The sequence below is a fragment of the Coccomyxa subellipsoidea genome (genome assembly GCF_000258705.1).
Source record: "Coccomyxa subellipsoidea C-169, whole genome shotgun sequence".
NCBI classification, from domain to species: Eukaryota; Viridiplantae; Chlorophyta; class Trebouxiophyceae; family Coccomyxaceae; genus Coccomyxa; species Coccomyxa subellipsoidea.
Genome location: NW_005178027.1, coordinates 171,883 through 186,677, shown reverse-complemented (window position 1 = coordinate 186,677; position 14,795 = coordinate 171,883). Strand labels below are relative to the sequence as shown.

General features: G+C 52.3%; 2 protein-coding genes across 2 annotated transcripts; one reads left to right on the top strand and one right to left on the bottom strand.

Moving 5' to 3' along the window:
- Positions 1–1,094: 1,094 nt before the first annotated feature.
- COCSUDRAFT_18996 (MFS general substrate transporter) lies at positions 1,095–5,438 on the bottom strand (the record flags this gene model as incomplete). Its single annotated transcript, XM_005644566.1, has 9 exons — positions 1,095–1,276; positions 1,749–1,898; positions 2,621–2,764; positions 3,296–3,446; positions 3,788–3,910; positions 4,243–4,476; positions 4,559–4,560; positions 4,803–4,964; positions 5,288–5,438. Coding segments are annotated over 9 exons (1,299 nt in total), but the record flags the coding sequence as incomplete, so codon positions are not given.
- Positions 5,439–7,351: 1,913 nt separating this feature from the next.
- COCSUDRAFT_18815 (guanine deaminase) lies at positions 7,352–11,613 on the top strand (the record flags this gene model as incomplete). Its single annotated transcript, XM_005644565.1, has 9 exons — positions 7,352–7,558; positions 7,680–7,733; positions 7,905–8,120; positions 8,259–8,374; positions 8,576–8,758; positions 9,059–9,251; positions 9,688–9,818; positions 10,918–10,969; positions 11,425–11,613. 9 exons carry the CDS (start codon positions 7,352–7,354, stop codon positions 11,611–11,613), a joined length of 1,341 nt encoding a protein of 446 aa, XP_005644622.1.
- Between the last annotated feature and the right edge of the window lie 3,182 nt (positions 11,614–14,795).

Genomic DNA, 14,795 nt, shown 5'->3' with positions numbered 1-14,795 from the left:
TACCGAACAAAGAGGCTTGTCCCCCAAGTGTTCTGCAAGAAAGCGTGGGTACATCAAGCAAATGTGTTGGATTTGCTGCATCGATTGCATCAAGATTTTCATTTCATGAATTTGAGTGTAAGGCTGGGCCTGCAAATGGCAATGCTGGTTCTTGGGACTGTTCCTTAATAAAATTAAACGATGTGTTTGAGAAAACTTTTCAATACCTGTCGGGGTTCACATTTTACTGTACTTGAATGAAGGCTGTGAACAATGTGACACAGTGACTTGGCGAATGGCATATTGGCCGAGCGCCAGAAGCTGTTAAGGTTGACTGGAAATAATGCACAAGAGGAGGACTGCTGTTAGCAACCGCACCTGTAATACATGAAGACACATGGCTATACTAACTTGTCCAGTCGAATTTCAACCTCTTGTCTCATTATTATATCTCTCACCACGCTGGCAGTTCTGTCATCAATATTACGTGATCAAGATACATCATGACAGAAAACGCGTAGTGAAATAGTCTATTGTAGCTCAAGCTAGCAGTTTTGCTGTTGAACGACGCGCTCGTGCAAGTCTCTGATGGCTCAGGACTTTGGCAGAGTATGCACTTAATAATGCTTGGCAAAACTGCTTCGTCCAAAATCTTGCCTCTTGCATACTGTACGTCACACCAGATTCCTTGGCCTGGTGAGCAAGCAGTCTGTGCCGCGCATGCCAGCATGCGGCATAGAAAGCCAAATTCAAATTCAATTAAGCTTGCCGGCTGCGGCTGGTCACATGTATTGTTCCTACACTCTTGCAGCAGACGCTCATGCGCTGTGATTGGGTAGGAAGCCGCTTGCTGCATAAGTGAAAAGCTCAAATGCCTCTCCTGAAAGAAACTGCCATCTTTATCTGCCACTCGAGCTCGTCACAAGACTCTCAATGACCCGTCAGGGCTCCTCACCCCCAAAACTCCTACAACTGAAAGGGCACAAAATTCCTATCTCTGCAGCTGCATGCAAGGCCATCCCGCCTCGGCCTTCTTCCACAGGCCAGTCACTGGGCATGCTACAGCAGCGACCACTCTGTGAAAACCCTAGCAATCATTTCCCCCGGCCCGGGGGTCACGCGGCAGCGGCAGCGCGCTTCTGCATGTGCTGCTGCACGCGGAGGTGCTTGGTCTCTCTCGCTGCCAGGCCAAAATAGGAGACGGCCAAAACTAGCACGGCAGCGTTGACCTGCAGAGCCGTCTGCACCGATGTCATGTCCGCAATCCAGCCCAGCAGCGCCGGACCCACCATCAGCCCTGCGCACGATGCAATGACCCTTTGTTTGAGGGGTATATTTCAAGGTCAGATGTGTAGGGTTAATTGTTTGCACGAGGGTATAGCGCAGTGTGTGCGTACATTTTCACTGTTGGCCCCAGAGATGAAGATGGAGCAAGGCAACGGGAAGAAATGTCGAAAGGCAGCAAAACTCCCACGTTGCCATTCTGTTCGAGCAATTGCATGACTAAATGCCTGCCAAGCTAGGCAAGGTGCATTTTGCACACATGCTGCAATTGCAGGGGCCCTTTCTTGGGCTTGCCAGAATTTACCAGGACACATTTCAACACTTGCCATGATGTGCAGCGTTACACCGCCGTCTGTTGGCCAAGGAGAAATAATTTATCATGAATTTATTTCTATATCTGTGTCTAAATGTCTATGATATCTATATTTGTGTCTCTAAATAAGATATTATGAGTTTATCTGTGAAAGAGATGCAGGGTCGCGCACCGATGTCGCCGGCGCAGCGGAACATGCCGAGGCCGAAGCCGGAGACGGACTGCGGCATCACATCGGCGGCAAACGCGGCCGGAGTCGCGCCGATGCACGAGTTGGCTACAGCATACACCATCATCGCTCCTATGAAAAACTCCTGCCGGCCTGCAAATCAGCATCACCAAACATTTTACTACAGATGCCCGAAACTGTCTTGATATCCACATCCAGGGTAAGATTTTTGTGTGGCATGGCACGAGGGAGTGCTGAATGGAAACTGGCTGCAGCCCCTCCTCCCATGCTTTGGAACAAGCTTTTGGGCCCCTGCGCAAAGATACCACAGGCCCTTCCCGTGCAAAGAAAGACAGTGTTTACAAATGCACGTTACTCTCTCCACACTTGATTGGTCACGTCGCTAAGGATATGTTTAGGCAACTGCCAAGCAGCCCAACGGAGATGAGGTTCACACAGAGGAACTGGTACAGTGGATCTAAACAGTTCTTAAAGGACAAAGTGGTTATAAGTGTTTATTGAAGGTTGAATGGGTCTTGCTTGGATGTGGCGAGTCCATCAAGGGGAAGGATTTTGACAGCCTTTAACTGCAGCTTGTCTGTGGGACGTACCTTGCCTCTTGGCAGGAAACGATTTAATGATAATAGTAATAACAATAGTAATAAATATTAGTTCGGCCCCGGCTGGCAGGGGGCGGTGTAAATATTGAGCACCATGCCCACGGTCGATTGGGTCGTGCTTGGATCTGGTGAGTCCAACAAGAATCGTGGCAGTCTTTCACTGCAGCTTGTCTGCGAGACGTACCTTGCCTCTTGGCAGGAAATGCATGTGATAATTAATACTAATAATAATAATAAGAGAGGTTGTCGCCTCACCGGTGACTGCCATGAGGAGCAGGGCGGCGGCGAGGCCGAAGCAGGAGGGAACGATGGTCCATTTGCGGCCCAGCTTGTCCGCCACAAAGGCTGCCGGCATTATTCCCACCAGACTGATCACCGCCATCAGCGCGTACAGCAACCCTGCGAGCACGTGTCACCGGTCCAGTCAGCTCTTGGGTTGAAATATCCAAACTTGACTTTACATATCAAAATCCACCTTTTGAGAAATGCCTTTTTCAACATATCAAAGCCATCAGCGCGTTTAGCAGCCTTGCGCGCACATGTCCCCGGTCCACTCAGCTGTTCGGTTGAACCTTATATTGTAATGTTTGAAGTTATATATGTAAACCGCCTCTGATAACTGCTGGCTAGAGTGTCTCTAGCCAGCTTCTCAGTCACCACAGGACATTGGCGGCCATTGTGGGATTGCCGGGAGCCAAAAGGGAAACCAAGGGCCTTTGTTGCAATGTGCACAGTGGCGGTGTAACGAGAGCTCGACAAGCTGACAGATCTGCAGCTGCAGCGTTCTGTCGGCAAAATGTTTTGCTTGGTGATGCTGAGATACACTTTCTCAGCAGACCCTGCCAGATAGATGGCATTGAAGTGGACACAGTAAAGGATGCACATGTGAAATTGCAGTGGCTGGCACAAGTATCAGCAATTGAACCTCACCAAGGGCGGTCGTGGAGAGAGCAAAGCTCTGAGTGGCAAGCAGCGGCATGAGCACGGAGCGGCTGCCGTTAGCCGTGGCAAACATGAGTGCGTTCACGAGCGCGATGGCGCCAAAGTCCCGGCTTTCCAGCAGCAGCAGCCAGGACGGCCGCTCTTTCCTCCTGCGCACATGTACACACACTGGTGGACCTCTTTTCAACAGCCCTCATCTTGGCGCAGTATTTCAGTGATGGGAAATTCTGCCTTTTTAGCAAATCACTCTGATAAAGGACTTTGGAAGTAGTCGTTCTGGACAAAGACTCTTGATAGATTGCAATCGGATGTGGGGCCAGGGTTGCATGCAGGCAGACCACCGCTCTCCTACACCCAAAGCGAAGGAAAGTGAGTGTCAATTCTCGTTGGCATGCATGGCGTACAACATGGCACTCTTGCGCACCTCTTGGGACGCATCCTGCGTGGGTTGTAGGTGGAATTCTCCTTCAGGGAGTCCACTGCTGCATCAACCGCCTTTGCCGCTGCTATCTGTCCCCCGGACGCTGCCAGCACAGGCATCTGCTCTGGTGCCGCCTCCTCTGCTCCGCTGCTCTCAGCCTGAACAATGGCAAATTCTTTGAGCTCAGGAAACGTGCATGCGCAGCCCATGATCCTTTTACACCTGCCAAGTATTGAGTTGCCTTCAATGGAGTAGGGATGCAGCAACTGGTTTGCTTACAGAAGGGTTTTGAAAGGTAGGTGTGCCGGAAGAAAGCAGCTGGCCGTGGCCGTGACGTGTCAACAGCTTTCCCTCAGCAGCAAATCAAGCCAATCAAGATCTCACCCTTGCTGTAACGTGCAAAAATACTAAAAAAGAGCCATCATTAACACTGCGGAATGGGGGACACCGCGTAAGTCACCCTGAGCCCCCTTCAAGTTATCAACACATTAGCATAAACTGGAGAGGGAATCACCTGCAGGGCTTCTGCTTGAGCGGCGCGTGCGGCGGCCGGCTCGGCGCGGCTGGCGGCCTCGTCCTTCTCCTGGCGAGCGCGCAGGCCCATGGTCTCCGGCAGCCGCACCCAGCCGTACAGCGCGGCTAAAAGAGCGGCGACGCCGGTCAGTGTGAACGGCGCACGCAGACCCGCACAGTCGGCCAGGAGACCCCCCAGCGCCGGGCCCACAAGGCCCCCCATCAGCGACGCCGCCTGCAGCACACAGTAAGAGATTTTTGACGATGTGCCGTGATGCGAGCTTCGCGTTTGTGAGCGGTCCTGTCCTTTACCACACTCCTTGTCCTTAACTAGCGCTCCTCAAGGTATTCTGCACCCTGCATACTTGTGGCCAAGAAGAAGACAATTCTGCAGCATGCAGCCTCTCTTTTTGGCTATATATGGTCTACAGTCCGTGAGGCAGGTATGCACAAGCCAAGCTGCTGGAGCAAGAGCAAGTATGCCGTGCCATTGTTGTCATTTGCGCATGCCAGTGGAACAAGCCCGGCCCATTAGCCCAAGTGAGAATCGTCAGAGGGAACGCGCCTGGTTGGTGCCGAGGGTGCGCGCGCGATTGGTGGATAGGGATATATCCGTAAGGAATAGCTGCGCCCCCGCCATCTGTAATGCACTGCCGATCCCTGTCACCCACCGCCACGCCAGCAGCTGCCCAAAGGTGCCAGACATCCCGCACCCGATCATGCCTGCGCGCAAACAAATGTTTTGCCGCTCAGCTCTGCGCAAGTCAGGTTGATGTCTTTATGTAGCTGGTTGGGTCATCCATGCAGGCCTGTAATGTGGCAATCCTGCATATGTCCTAAGATTCAATTCATAGCGGACAAATCTCTGATGCTGATGCTAATCTGTCACTCCTGCTCCACAAATGAGCATCAGTAAGGAGCCCAGTATGATTTGCATCCAGACGATAGGAGCCGTGTGGAGTACAACAGCTCAGATGCATGAAATTTTGTTGGCGCTGAAAAACTCGACGAATCTTTTAGGAGACTGCTTAGATAGCACCACGCACCAAAGGCGGTGATGAGGGGTCCCCATACGAGCAGCGGCTTGCGCCCGTAGCGGTCGGCCAGCATGCCAGCTGGCAGGTTCATCATCAGCCGCGCAATCGCGTACACCGATATGGTGCTGCCCACCGCCGCTGCCCTGACGCCGAAGCTCTGCACAGGAGATGCATGTCATGCATGTATCTGTTGCTGAAGGTTCGTAATATCGGTAGCGAGGCTGGCTGGCTGCAGGACCGGCGGATATTTTCAACCTTCTGCCGGCAGTTTGTGCATGGAGTGATGTCAACATTCAGAGCAAACTTGCTCCAATGATGCTCTGCAAGGCATGATGAATTCCACAGGCATTGCCTCGCATGGATGTCCACCAAATATTAGATGTGATGTTCGTAGGGCAGTCTATCTGCAGCTGCATGACAAGAAAAAGTGCCAACCATGCACCATGCAACGATGCCACCCACCTGCCAAGAAATGCATGCAATGCGGAAATAGCCATAGAGAGGAGTTTAAGAGGAGATTAGGACTTCCAACTGGGACTGACAGAGTCAGTGGAGAAAGCAGCTGTGGCATACCTTGGCGAATGTGGGCAGCACTGGGCGCAGTGCGGTGTGGGACAGGGACATGATCATGGTGGAGGCAGCCACAACCAGCAGGCGCTCATTCTCTGCCAGGAACTTCGCCACGCGCACCACCAGCTGCGTCAGCCCATTCTGCGCCATCCCCCATACATCCCTCAATAAAGAATATCTTAGACAAATGGTGGGTTGAAGCTCCTTGGCGCTCTTGCATGAAGCCTTCAAAGCCCTCATACACTTCCTCCATGCCTGCATGTGTTGCTGCACTGCCAGTAGAACTTAGGATGACTGTACAAGCAGGCAGGCAGTGCCCACCACCGTCATACAGGGGCGCCTGTGCCAAAGTGTTGATGTTTGGCGCCACCCCTGAGAAGTTAGCAATACTGACTTGCACTAATTGATTGCATTGGCGCAAAAAGGAGACAACGCATTCAATAATTTGCAGTATCATAATGTGAGGTATGCATGGAGGCAACTTGTGGAAAGAGAGGCCATCCAAGATGCCAAGGATCCCAGGACCAGGTCCTTGTCAAGTCGCCTACCTCGGCCTGATGCGCGTCCAGATGGTACGGAGTGGTTTTGGGGAAGAACTGGCCAGCCGTTCGAGCATCGTCTCTGAAAGCTGTGCAGACTGGAGCCCCCTGCAGGGTGATCGAGAAGGCGCCAGTAAGCACAGCAGTACCACCAAACTCACCCACACAATCGTCGGAAACTTACTTAATGTTCAGGGAAGAAGCTGAAGCAATCTGCTCATCTTTCATTGTGAGCATCCTCACAACCGTACATATTTGGGCATGAGAGCATTGAGTGGAAGCAATATACAATGCACAGATCAAATGAAGGGGTGGTCGTGTCCTATTCAAGCGTCGATCTTAATATATATGCATGCACCAGCGTCTCAAGCACAGCATGCTTGATGCCGGGCTGGACGCAAAAAAAGATCCAGGTTGTCAAAAGCTTGTTGTGGTGCGCCAACACCTGTCGCGAATGTTGCGAATATTTGCCTTGGACGAGGACTGTACCTGAAGAACAGAACGCTTTGATCTAGGCCTGACAATCACCCGGCCAAAGCCCTGTCCCGCGGTCCTGCTCGCCCTCAGGCTCTGATGTGCGGAGCCTCTCACGTGCGGTTGGGAGGCTCGAACGCCAGACGGCCTTGCGCCCACATCAGCCGACAGCTGCATAACGGCTGAACTGCAAAATCCGCTGTGCGCTTCGACGCGCGGGAGCCTCGCAATAGCTCGCTGTTCGAAGAATATTCGCAGGACAAGTGCCGTGAGGTGGTGGGTGCACCTGCTCACATGTCGTCCACACGTGCACCAATATAATGCCCTCCAGCCGGGGGATTTGAGGGCTGTACTTCTTTCTTGGAGACTAGAGTTCCTCCCATGCATTTTGTGTTCAGGTGTCTAAAGCGTTCGATTTCGCCACTATACCACGAATGATTGGGAATTCCTGGTGCCTGTGTCGATCGTTACACGCATGTGTGAAGGACTGATGGCAAGTTTCTCGGGCACTTTCGTTCTGAGGGGCACCTTCATTCATTCTCCAACTTTCGAGGAACTCGAGTATCTGGAAGACCATGTGTGCGTGGTGTCCAGCAAGGGGCAAGGCGGCAAAATACTTTCTCTCTTGCCTGCGTCAGAATCAACGACAGTCCTAGCTCAGCATGGTCTGCTCGAGAGCACCGTCTACAAGATCCCGGTGAGTTATTTGATAACGGATAGAATTGAAACACCAAAACCTCCCTCAGCAAGGTGCATCTGACCATTGCTGCGCAAGATGTACTGGCTAGGCTTGACTTCCTTCTCTATTTTCATCTCAGGATGGCCGTTTCATGTGTCCGGGATTCGTGGACACACACTTTCACGCACCTCAGGTGCGCTACTGTGCTTCAGCCGTGCAATGGGTGCCTGAACAGATGCCCGATCGTCATCTATATGCCTGCCAGGCATTGGCTTGCCATCGTTCCTTTGCATTGCATGCCTAGCAAGACACTTGCATGTTGAGGGTCGCAAGCAAAGCTGACGAATTCTTGTGGCATGCAAAGTACTCGTATTCCGGGACAGCCACGGACAAGCCCTTGATGGCATGGCTGGACGAGTACACCTTCCCCAGGGAGTCAAGGCATCAGGACCTGGCCCTTGCGCGCACAGAGTACTCCAAGCTCGTGCAGAGGCTGTTGTCGAACGGCACAACCACATCCCTCTACTTTGCATCCCTGCATCTGGAGCCTGCACAGCTCCTGGCAGAGCTTCTGCATCAGGTTTGCACCGCCGCATCTGTCTCCTGCCCTGAGTTAGAATCACAGTATAGTACTGCAAATTTGTTTATGGGTAAATTGTTAAGCACAAGCACGATTGCCAGTGGCAAAGACTTGTTCAGAGGCTCTGTTTATCCGCAGGCTGGGCAGAGGGCATATGTGGGCCTTGTGTGCATGGACCGCAACTCCAAAGACTTCTATGTGAAGAGCTTGGAGCAGAACCTGTCTGACACTGAGGCCTTCATTGAATCCACCAGGTACACAGCAAGGACTCAGTCATGCATCATCGGTGTCAACTTGCTTATCATGGTGACATGCATGAAAGTATTTGCTTGTTAGAGGCCCTTGCATGCTGGCAACACACTGAAGCTCACTGTGAGCATGATACCTGGATGCAAAGCTTCAAGATGTTTTTATTGTATGTATCAGCCACTGCCAGTGACCTGAAATTATTGCAGGGGCCTCGATACATCTTTGGTGCACCCAGTGGTTACACCCCGCTTCGTGCCCACCTGCTCTCCAGAGCTGTTGGCCAGTTCAGGCGTGCTTGCCCAGCGGTACAGCTGTCATATCCAGAGCCACATCAGCGAGAGCCTCGACAATGACGCCTTAGTGGCGCAGCTTCATCCTGAGGTGTGCATGTGTGTCCTCCATCCAGCGGCTTCTCAGTGAATGCATGTCGGTCAACATGGGAACTAATCAATGCACTTCTTGGAGACATGATTAACTATGGACATCAAGGCAGGGTGAGCTGAAGAAGTACTTTTGTTGCCACAACCTTGCAAAATGTGTGGAAGCAAAGCTTAGGCCTTGTGAGCTGCCTGTGCAAGACAAACATATGTGTATCTATGATGACAATGTCCTCTGGAATTCCAAAGCATTACAGACGGCCTGAAGAATTTGTTGTGAAGATTTTGTATTGAAGTGCAGGTCTGCGGAAGGGACACATCGCTGTATGACAGGGCGGGTATGCTGACTAACCGCGCAGTAATGGCGCACGGCGTCACGCTGACATCAGCGGAGCTCGCCCTGCTGGCGGCGCGCGGCACCGCAATCGCGCACTGCCCCCTGTCGAACTTCTTCTTCGCCGATATCCCCCTGGATGTTCTGCGCTGCCGGCAGCTTGGTGTCAGGGTGGCTGCCCAACTCCTCTAATGTTGCAGCCACTGCTGCCTTTTCATGCAGCGTGGAGCTTGAGGAGTGCAGAAAGCAAAATTTGGTCTTTGGGCACGAAGGGTGGCGTACGCAGTATCCCGCCTGGGTGTGCATTAGCAGGAGACTCTAAACTAAAGCTAATTTAGAGTCCCCTGTCGTTAGCATGCATTGGGACGCTATGTACTAAATCCTCTCCGGTCCAAAGACCAACTTTTGCATCATCTGCTCTCCAAATTTTTCATTTAGATTTCATGTATCTGACCTGGCACTCACGTGATGATTGCCTGGTAGATGACACCGATTTTTCTGAGCTGGCAGGATGCTCCGACTGGGAACTGCAGGTGTAGGCGTAGGCGTAGCAACTCCATAACGTTTTTAGTTGTATCAGACGCAGCTGACGTGGCGGTGCGTGCAGGTGGGATTGGGGACGGACGTGGCGGGAGGATACAGCCCGAGCATGCTGAATGCCATGCGCAGCGCAGTCATCGCGGCCAAGACCGTGCGCATGCTGCGCACCGACAGGGAACGGCTTGCAGAACGGCGCCGGTGCTTCTCACCTGGTGGGTCGCCGACTGGAGGTGCGGCCACAACCCCATTTGGATGAGCTCTATCTGTGCCTTCAATGCACTGTTGATGAGCAAATTCCGAAAAAAGCACCTTCCAAGAATTGCTTATCTTGCTCTGTTTCCCATGACTTGTTCCCTTCTTGTGATTTGCGAAGAGCCGCGTTTCTACGTCTGCACTTTATCGCGGGTTTATTAAAAGCAGAATCACTCTCAAGCACCTGGGCCAGGATTTGATGCAGGTGATCATGTGACTAAGTTCCTCAGTGTCTACCCTGATCAAGACATTATTGTAGGGGTAAATGCGGCCGGGAACCTCGGGACCGCCTCTGGTGGCCAGCCTACCATGAGCGGACAAGCCGGGCAGAGCGGCTGCGGTCACAATGCCGGCACAGAGGCGCGCAGCGGAGAGGTCGCACCGATCGGCGGCGGCTGCGGGGATTATGGGGCGGGGCTAAGGTCTACAGAGCCGGCCGCGCTGCATGATACGGGCGGAGGTCCGGCCCCATGCACAGCGGCGGCTGATTGCAGCGGCGCAGCAGGCGACTCTAGGAACCTCGAAGATCAAGGTGGGGAGGAGGCATGTAATTGTAATTGGCGCTTTTCTTGAAACCTCACACCGTACTGGCCACTCTTACCCCCGCAGAAAGTAAGTATGATTGGCCAAAATGGGTAGATGGTTGAGACCCTTCTCCAAAAATATATATCCTTAGCAATGTTGAGACCAGGTTCTGGAAGCTCTCGACGAGCCTAATCCAATGGAGCAAGCCCCTGGTATTAAAGCCAGCAAGACCCCTAAATGTTGCCTAGAAACAATTCCCCACCGCCCGTGGTGCGGAGTTTAGAGCGACCAATACAGTAGCAGGGCACCACTGCACCTCTGTTCTCCCTTACTGGCCTGGTTTGGGAACTCTCCTTTGGGAGGAGGAACATCTTCACATGGCAAGAGTATGTCAGCTGCGTACTTTATAAATAATTTTGAGAGGTTGAGATCCTTCTGGACACCTGATTTTCTGTGTGATGGGCTGCGCAGGCGACATCAGCGTGGATGGGCCGAGCAGTGGAGAAGAGCTGGACTACAGGGGAGCTTTCTGGCTGGCCACCATGGGCGGGGCCCAGGCGCTCGGCTTGGAGGTGCGTGCATTACAAACAGTCATCATAAATCAACAGTGATAGTTTTCTTTACATTCCTTGTAGGATAACTTGGAACTTATCACTTCTCCTAAATGTCCCATTCAGATTGCTTGCATCTGCCTTGTGACTTACTGTATGCAAATTGTGGTGGGTCCACTCCAGACCATTTCATCACAGCTGCAGACCTTTTATTCGACTTGCACAAGAGAGAGGGGTTCTTTGTTGTAGCTTTGTTTCGACAAACTCTTTTCTGAATGTCCCTGAGCATCTTTGGCCTTCAGACTTGTTCAGCCTGCATTTCCTTGCGGACCTCACCTCACGTCTTTAATGCCTGAACCCAGGAGATACCAAGATGGAGTTGCTTTTATCGTCTTACAGTAACTTTTTCTTTATCCATAGGGGTGGCTGAATCCAGTCTGCGTTGTGGAAGTTGAGCCTACTCCCTGTCAGCGCAGGCCAAGATAGGCAGCTTTGAGGTGGGCAAGGAGTTTGATGCGCTGATGGTTGACCCCGCTGCTGGGTCCAACATTGACACCTTCACTAGCGACACGCTGCTTGACACGTTCCAGAAATTCATCAATCTGGGTGACGACAGGAACATCAGAGCTGTCTGGGTGCAAGGCGGCCTTGTATTGTGGAAGTGAGCACTGCCTTCATAGCAGAAAGAGTCTATGTTGTACTGTACAGGAGAATCTGGTGTTGTTCAGCATGGACCTTGCTTGCATGTGAAAGTTCACTTGTCAAGAAGGGCTTCAATCAACACTTTATGCGAGTAGTGCATGCCATTTTACAATGACATTGTCAATGCCTCCTGCATGCTGTAACAGCTGCGAGGCAGTTGCAATAACTCTTCATTGCACGCTTCTTCAGCAGTGCAGACTTTGGTGACTAAAATTTAGTATGCCACTCAGTCGAGCCTCGCACAAAGCATTCCTCGATCCTTCTCAGGCAGCTATAGACAGCTTTTTTAAGACTGTGTCACTGCATACTCGCCACACGTAGCACAACACATCATGATGTTGATCACAGCTCACCAACTTTCAGCAGACTCATTCACGGGCAGGTGTCATACATGCCATACATGGTGCAAACAGTCAGCAAATGCATGGCTGTCAGACGGCGCTACTGTACAGTGTACAGGTGAGTCTTGACAAATGCCACAAGGCATTTTAAAGGCTTTCCTGACATGTTTGCCAGTTTCTGCAGCTAATTGAAAGAGATTGGCCAACAATTGCTGGCCAGTGGCTGGTCTTGGTCTTGTTTGCACAACAATTACAAGCAAGTGATTTCATGCGGCTGTCGCATGTGCCTGGCAACTTGAAGAGGGTCTCTCACGGGACTCGTACCACATTGGCACTTATTTAAATGCTCGCTTACCATTGTATCATCAAAAACTCTGGAAGCTCCGCCTATACCCATCTCACAGTTTCACGCTGCAGCCCTCGACCATCCTAGCTTGAAAATATTGTACAAATGATGCATCTTGGCTTTTTCACCCTTCCCAGGTGGGCTGCTACATGCATCTTTGTGGCAGCTTCACGGCAGCTTCATGGCAGCTTCCCTGATGGGGGCACCAGGATGAGCCTGATCAAGGCGTTGCCAGCAGCACAAGGAGCAACACCTCTTCCTCGTCCAAGCATGCCTCGCTCAGGTGGCTGCGCCCATCTGGACACACACAATGTTGCTGCCTGCTCGCACATGCAACCGGCATGCCGGCATGTGCCGCAAGGTGCAGCTAGGGGTAATTAAAGAACAACTGTTGTTACTTAAATACCCAAAGTGCAGCAACGGGCAGAGCAAGTCAAATCTGGAGTGCTTGATCAAACAAGTAAGTCATGACAAAGCATTATGCCCCTCGAAATAATGGAAAGGCCTTGCTGCATCTGCAAAGCATCCTGCTCAGAGCAAACCACAGTATCATTACCAAAGTGTTGGTAATTGGCATAATAGGCCCACCCAAAGTCTCAAGTTCTCTTTGTTTAGCAGTAGCATGAAGAGCTCTACTTGGCACATCCAGACCTTGCTCATGTGCAAACAGCGGTTCTTCCGAGATGAGCAGGAACAAGCCTTCTGCGGGGTCAACATGGCACACGTCGCAGCTGCTGGGCTCTGTATGCGGTGCAGGATATATCGGCATTCCTGTTGCACCACAGCAAGTCAGGACAGAGCCCCATGCAAGCAAGAACCGCTGCGCTCACTGTTGTGTGTTTGGTGTCTGGAGTATAGGCTCTATATACCTGCATGTCAAAGGGACAGCAAGAGTTGCCAGCAGAGCGTGGCAACGAATTCTGAGGTTGCTGTACTGGCCATGGAAGTGCGACATCCCCTGCCGCATTCCCTGCTGCCTCTTTGGCAACACATGGCCTGAGAACTTCGAAGGGCCACAGCAAATTTATCGCAGGTAAGGGACTTTCTCCCAACCCGCCTAGTGCAGTCCTGCAACAGTTACAAGCTGCTGGTTTGTCCAACCCCGAGCCAGGCCTTTTCATCCTTGTCTTGGTGACATGCTGCAGGGCTCATCTGGACGCCAGGCCCAGAATTGACATTGGGCACAGGGAGAGCAGCTTGTCTGCAGACGTGGTGCGCCTCCTGCCAAAAACATTTGACAGTGTCCTGCGCACATGTAGCAATAGTAGTAGTAAGCGGAGAGCACTTGCCTGCAGCTGCGGGGCCGCCGCTGTGCGACAGCCGGTTCCGGGGGGTCTCCGGCGGCTGGGGGCTGCCCGTATCCCGTCAGCATCGGCATCGGCCGCCGCGTTGGCCGCCGCAGCTGTCGCGGCCGCCTCCTCGGCCGCGCCTGCGCCGGCGGCTCCGAGGGGTCTGCCAGGGAGGTTGTGCTGGCCAATGTCATGAATGGGCTCAGGCTGTTGGAGACCAGCTGCGGATCGCCCACCTCTGCCTGTGGAGGGAACAGCGCCAACGACTGGGAGCGCTTTTAAAGATTACACTGGGGAGCCCATTTCGACCATGATCAGCAAACCTGTTACACATCAGGACATGCAAGCTTGAGTCATAAGTAGCACCAGTGGAGGGCGCAGTGAGGGCAAAGCATTCTTGTGCTACACACTGCTGGAAAATATTATGATCGCTTCAGGAGATAACGAACAGGATGTGGGCTGTTAGGACCCATATTTGAAGATTCAACCATGATCAACGTGATGCTCTGCTGCGCGCTTGCCGCGCTCTCCTGCTGTCTTTCTGGCACCACATGTCCCAAATTTCACACGGGGCACAGATGCGCAAGAGCACAGGCCCCGGCTGGCGGGGTGCGGCAAGTAATCTGGAGAATGCAGCTTGTTTGAGGGTCATTTTCAGCAGCACAGGGGTGCAGGCAGCTACTGCAGGCTGATCGGAAGTGACCCTGTTAGCTGCAATTCTGAAGAGTTCCTCAGCCAGCTCGACGCTGTGACTGCAGGTTTGGATGGAATGTCTTGATGCAAAACAGTGGGTTGATACACCAAGTGGCGAGGATGGGGAAGCTGGCAATCAGTAGGACCTGCTTCATGGCTTTTCTGTTATCACCAGACTACTGAAAAGGTCGAAATTTTTATTTTTGCCCCCTAACACAAAGGAGACAGGAAGATGCGCTCACCACTACTCTTTGAATGTAAGGACAGCTGCTTGCTGCTGCCAACACTTCCGGGGACACCTGCATACGACGCATACGGCTTAAAATTGTTATGAGCCCTGATTATCTGCCAAAGCCCTTGACGTTCCATTCTTAAAAAGCTACACGCCTGCTGGCGGACACCGTCTGCAAGCCGATGGCAAGGATGCCACTAGGAAGGGTTTTCCAAGACGCCTTCTAAGCGATGACATACGCAGC